At 49.4% G+C, this 6,330-nt stretch overlaps 1 protein-coding gene across 1 annotated transcript; it reads left to right on the top strand.

Moving 5' to 3' along the window:
• The first annotated feature begins 4,450 nt into the window (after window positions 1-4,450).
• On the top strand, window positions 4,451-5,398 carry LOC124969285 (olfactory receptor 10H1). The gene has a single exon (XM_047532164.1). The coding sequence runs from the start codon at window positions 4,451-4,453 to the stop codon at window positions 5,396-5,398; it is 948 nt and encodes a 315-aa protein (XP_047388120.1).
• The last annotated feature ends 932 nt before the right edge of the window (window positions 5,399-6,330 follow it).

Raw genomic sequence — 6,330 nt, 5'->3', positions numbered from 1 at the left:
AGCCCCGCCGTGCCAGAGGGAAGCTCATGCCGCCCTCCACGTTTCCCCCAGATGTAATCAGCTCTCATCTTCTCAGAGTTCCTTCTCCCTGGGGATGTTTGGGGTCCTCAGAGATACAAGGAGCGAGAGGGTGGGCACTGTGAGCCACGGGGTAAGGCATGTCTCCTTGTCAGAGCATGGCCTCTGACACTCCACAGCCACCAGTAAGCGATGAGCAACAAGAAAGAGGTCGGGAAAAGACAAGCTTTGGGGTCAGTTGGACTTCCGTTCAGATCTGGCACCCGTGTTGTAGAATCATGGCACCGTGGTAAGCAACGGGTCCTCTGTGGGATTCAGCTTCCACATCTGTAAAACGGGGATCACAGGAAAAGATTGAAGAACGGCGTGAGAGATGCTTGGTCCAAAGGACGCATCCAACGAAGGGCCGCTGTTCTGACGGGGGTCATCGATGTTGAGCACACAGGACTGTAGAAACAACAGTCCCTGCATCAAGGACCCCGGTCCAGGGATGGGGTAGGTAGGGCTCCAGCACGGTGACTGATGAACGGCAGGAAGAAGTCCTGAGCAAGGAGTTTTAGAGTCAGGCAGGAATTTTTCTTTGGGAAGCACCCAGGAAGGAGGAACTCAATCCGTTTAGGGAAGAAAATTTTAGGAGTGTGGGACCGAGGAGGTGACACTGAAACCGAATCTTAAAGAGGAACAGGCGTATGCCAGGTGGGAAGGGGGAGCCGGGAGGCCTGGCAGAGGGGTGCCACGCGGCTGCACCGCACTCCGGGTCCTCACCGAGCAGCGTCGCACCCCATGAGGACACCGGTGCTGTCTGGAGACATTTCTGTCTGTCACATCTGACCAGAGGCTACAGCTATCCAGCTGGTAAGGACCAGGGATGCTGCTGCACATCCCAGTCACAGCCCCTGACGGAATGATTTCGCCCTAAGCGTCCATATCTCCAAGCGTGAGAAACCTGCCTAGGACACTGGGGAGCCACAGGAGGCCTGAGAGCACAGCACGCGTTCCCCAGCGTCACCCATTTGGTCTCTCCTTGGAGGATTTTGTTCCCAAGCCACTCAGTCCTTTAAGACTTCAGAGAGGTGGACTATGTGGCGCCATGGGGCACCGTCCTGGGGATCCAGGGCAGATGCTGACCTCAAAGTGGGGGAAAGAAGAAGGTGGTTCCAGGAAGAGAGGCCAAGAAACTGGAAGCTGCAGCACTTGGGGATGCAGCCTGCAGTCACCAGGGTAGCTGGTTCCTCCTGTGTCTCATGAGAAACCCGTCAGGGCTTGACCTAGGACCTCACCCACTGAAGAGCCACTCACTACTGCTCCAATGTCCCCAGAGGGCCATGGTAAGGCTCGGTCCCCATTCCCTGGTGCTTCTTGGAGGTGGTGGAGCCCTGAGCAGGTAGGAGGAGGTTTTAGGTCACTGGGGCATGCCACCAAAGGGGACTGTGGGACCCTGTCTCCTTCACACCCATCCATGAGGTGGATGGGCTTTCTCCACACACTCCGGCCTGGCCATGCAGTGCCGCCAATGGGATCAATTGATCCTGAAACTTTGAAAAACATGAGTCAAAATAAACCTTCCTTGTACTTAAGTTGCTTTTTCTGAGTTATTTGTTAGCACTAATGGAAAGCCGACTAACACAAGAGCCTTTTTAAATTGGATTTTTTTTCTTAGTTCTGGGGATTGAATCCAGGGCCTCACACATGTGAGGCAAGTGCTCTACCACCGAGCTGCACCCAGTCCGCAACACTGAATTTTTATGGTGGCAAAATACATATAAAAATTGACCATTTAACCATTTTTTTTTTTTTTTTTTTTTTGAGGCTGGAGGTGAAGGCAGAGAGAGAGAGAGGGAATAGGGAGGTGCTGATCAAAGGGCACAGAGCTTCGGGTGGACGGGAGGACTAGGTGTTGAGATCTATCGCATAGCTGGTGACTGTAGTCGATGGCCACGTGTCCTGCAGCTCAAAATCACCAAGAGAACACACTTTAAATGTGTCATCACAAAAGAATCACAGAGGGCTGGGGTGTAGTCACTGGTAGAGTGCTTGCCGAGCCAGCGTGAAGCCTGGTTCAAACCTAGCAACACACACACACACACACACACACACACACACACACACACACACACAGTTTTTTAAAGCATATTAAGCAGGTTTTATTTAAAGGTAATAAGACTTCTCTTCTCCCGGGAGGGAGAAGGGGGCCATGGCTCATGTTCTAGAGTCCCTAGAAGTGGGCACGCCCTACATCTTTTACAGGTTAGGGTCTCCTTTGTTCTGTTCTCTTCCCCCTTATCTCTCCTTCTTGCCTATGTGACTCGCCCAGGAGTTGCCGGTGACACAGCAAAAAAGGTGGGTGAGCAGCAGATGGCAGGGGGAGTGCCGCAGTGATTCAGGCAGGTGAGGGCCAGGGGCATTAACCAGCAGTTCCCTGCTGTAGTCCTTGACCGGTCCATGGTAGAAGTCTGGTTGGGAAAGATCATCTGGGGGTGGTGCTTCTATGAGAGAGAAACAGAAAGACATGAGTACTGACAGGAGATTAATACAAAATAAATGTTGCAGCATCTGGAAGATGTCAATGAATGTCATGAAGGTGACGAAGTCAATAATCTCTCACCAGGAGGTGGAAGAACTGAGACGTTGTTCCCATAACAAGGCCTAACAAAGGCTGGAGAGGACAAGGCATTTAATTTGGGAACTTTAACTTTGTCAGAGTTATCAGGAATGTAAACACGACATTTAATTCACATTTTAAAAAATTAAAAAGAATACATTACTGAGGTCATGAATGTGGTCATGAGCTTGATTTAATTATGTAACATTGTATGCATATGTCAAAACATGTCATATGTTGCAAATGGATACGATTATAATTACTCAGCAAAAATAATAACAAAAATTTTAAAAGTAAACCATCACAAAATTAAGTAAGGTAGAATCATATCAAAATGGATTCTACTGTCATGTATAACTAAAAAAATACCCAAATAAATTTCAAAATAAGTAATGTCTAAGATCCAGTGGCATTAAGTACATCTGGCACCTTCTCTCACTGGTGCCAGATATTTTTCATCTCCCAGTTCCTGCCCGCTCCCTGCCCCGTCTCTGGTCACCCCTAGTCCGCTTTAAGTTCCTCCAGCGTGTCCACTGCAGCACTATTCACCAGAGCCAGGGGCCACACGACCCAAATGTCCATCACCTGGTGCAGTCTCTTCACATAGTGCAATGTTGTTTGGCCATAGAAGGGGACAAGGCCATGATGCAGTGACCCTGGGGATGAACCTAGAAATGCCATGCAGAGCAAAGAACTCAGACAACACCGTCACCCATTCTATGAAATGTTAGAGTGGGCACACCCACGGAAACAGAAAGCAGACCAGGGGTTTACTTGTTAAACTCTACATTGCCTAATTGAAAAAAAAAAAGATAATTTAAATGTGGTTAAGTGATTCATAAAGAAACACTGGAATCTCATTAAATTGGGATTATTTACTGAGCACAAACCATGTACACTTGCTCACTCGCTGTATTGATGGAATGAGCATGTGTGACAGCTTCCGGGGTGGGGACTCAAAGACCTCATTTATTTCCCCCCAAAATATTTTGAGGGAGGAAGGGGAAACAGTTGCAGAGAAATGCGGAAACTTGCTCCAATGATGCAGCTGGGGAGTAGAGATTTGGACTCAAGTCGGCTAACGCCTGCCTTCTCCTGTCTGAGGTCATGCAGCATTATCTCAGAACACACAGAAGTGCCTCACGGGAGCTGGAAGACAGCCCGGGGTGATTTCTGGCTCTTTCCTTAGAACCTCATAGTCTGTCACCTCTGATTGTCCACATGGATAACCCAGAGGAAGAATCTGATTGATTTAAATTAGATTGGAGATGCACCTAACCCAAGGGGCTGAAGCCAGGGATAGGAAAATCTTGTGGCATCAGAAGCTGTGGGAAGAGCAGGATTTATCACAAAGAAATAGCTGGGCAGGGAAGCAATGGAGGGAAGCTACAGAAAAGGGACATTTTCACTGGGGGAGGCAACATGGAGGAAGAGCAAAGGGTGTAGTCTTTGGAGTTAGCCACTGGTCAATTCAAGTCATAGGTTGGACATTTCAACAGCTTCACCTTGAGCAACCTGCTTAGCCTTTCTATATCCCGGTGTTCTCGAAAGAGCATGCTGGAGATACTCAAAGTGAGGCTGAAAATATCGTATCATCCTAAATGGGTGACCATCTCCATTTTCCATCTCACTTTCTGTGGACCCAATGAGGTCCACCACGTTGCTTGCCATGTCCCGCCCCTGTTGGGCCGTGGGAAGTGAATGAATGCCGCCTGTCATCCTTTGTCAGGATCAGCCTCTTGGGCAGGTCCAGGAAGGGTGGAAGCTGCTAACCCTTCTCCATCCGGTTGCTGACCTCTCCCCGCCGTACCTTACCCAGGCACAGCCTCCATGCAGGGAGCCAATCGCTCAGCCGTGGCTGAGTTCATCCTCGTCGGATTCTCCACCTTCCCCCACCTTCAGCTGATGTTCTTCCTGCTCTTCCTGCTGATGTACCTGTTCACGCTGCTGGGAAACCTGCTCATCATGGCCACCATCTGGAGCGAGCGCAGCCTCCACACACCCATGTACCTCTTCCTGTGCGCCCTCTCCATCTCCGAGATCCTCTACACCTTGGCCATCATCCCCCGCATGCTGGCTGACCTGCTCTCCACCCACCGCTCCATCGCCTTCCTGGCCTGTGCCAGTCAGATGTTCTTCTCCTTCACATTCGGCTTCACCCACTCCTTCCTGCTCACTGTCATGGGCTACGACCGCTACGTGGCCATCTGCCACCCACTGCGCTACAACGTGCTCATGAGCCCCCGAGGCTGTGCCTGCCTGGTGGCCTGGTCCTGGGTTGGTGGCTGTGTCATGGGGCTCGTGGTGACCGTGGCCATTTTCCATCTCACCTTCTGTGGTCCCAATGAGGTCCACCACTTTGCTTGCCATGTCCCACCCCTGTTGAAGTTGGCCTGTGGGGAGGATGTACCGGTGGTGGCCAAAGGCGTGGGCCTGGTGTGTATCACAGCCCTGCTGGGCTGCTTCCTCCTCATCCTCCTCTCCTACACCTTCATCGTGGCTGCCATCTTGAGGATCTCATCGGCAGAGGGGCGGCACAAGGCCTTCTCCACGTGTGCGTCCCACCTCACCGTAGTGATCGTGCACTATGGCTTTGCCTCTGTCATCTACCTAAAGCCCAAGGGACCCCAGTCCCTGGAAGGAGACACCTTGATGGGCATCACCTACACGGTCCTCACGCCCTTCCTCAGCCCCATCATCTTCAGCCTCAGGAACAAGGAGCTGAAGGTCACCATGAAGAAGACCTTCCTCAGCAAACTCTACCCAGAAAAAATATGACACTCTGGGAGGAATTCCTTGGAGTAACTAAATTGGCTCACCAAATTCCACTGTTAGTAGTGATGCTCCATCAACATGTCCTAAGCTATATTTTTTAGATGCTTCCAGGTTTTCTTTGCAAGAAAAATATGAGTGTGCATTCCAGGGTTAATCAACATCAGATATTTACTTGGGGTAGAAGGATCTGTGAGGTAATAACACAGAGAAAATGTTATTTGACTGTTTCTACCTACTACAACTCATTTGATCAGAACCAAACCTGTAATCTGTTCTCCCCAGGCCAAAATCCAAAGTCTTTAATATTTCCAGTGGCAGAAACCTTTGATGCCATGAGAAGTGGCAGACATCACACTCCACTTGGCAGCCAAAGGGAGGAATAACTCAGTTCTTTAAGTGTACCAAAAACTACCACCAGCAAAATGCCGTAAAGTTCAGCATTGCCCAGATCCGTGCAGTATTAGTTAGAAACAGTAATAACCAGATTCACAGAAAAGAGATGAAGAAACCTTGATACCGTGAGTGTGAATCTTGAATACTTATAGACAGAGATGCCTTTGTGGTTGATTCAAGTAAAAGTGCCTCATTGTGAGATATTGTCCACTGTGCTAGACAGGGACACAGCACATGGGCCAGCAGGGAACTCGCTGATGAACAAGGACAGTGAGTTCAGAGCCCAGGATGAAAACTTATTTTATCTCAGGCTTAATGCACATATGTTTCTCCCTGAAGAGGGATTAAAGGTTGAGCCCACTGAAGAGTATTTATAATTTGCTAAAATTAGGTGTTGTCGCATTTAAGTCGAACAGCAAACTACATCATTTGTCCTAAGTACAAATTCAGTCTGCCTCTGTCTCTTCAGCAGTGAAAAGAAATCCTGGGATAACATGAACTGGAAGGAAAAGGGGAACAATCTCAGTCACAATGGGGAACCT

This window comes from Sciurus carolinensis, chromosome 17 (genome assembly GCF_902686445.1).
Source record: "Sciurus carolinensis chromosome 17, mSciCar1.2, whole genome shotgun sequence".
NCBI lineage: Eukaryota > Metazoa > Chordata > Mammalia > Rodentia > Sciuridae > Sciurus > Sciurus carolinensis.
Note: the sequence above shows the minus strand (reverse complement) of the source record. Positions and strands in the feature narration are given on the sequence as shown.

Excerpts from the sequence above, each read along its gene's own strand:
- LOC124969285 (XM_047532164.1), top strand. The coding sequence starts at position 4,451 with ATGCAGGGAGCCAATCGCTCAGCCGTGGCTGAGTTCATCCTCGTCGGA.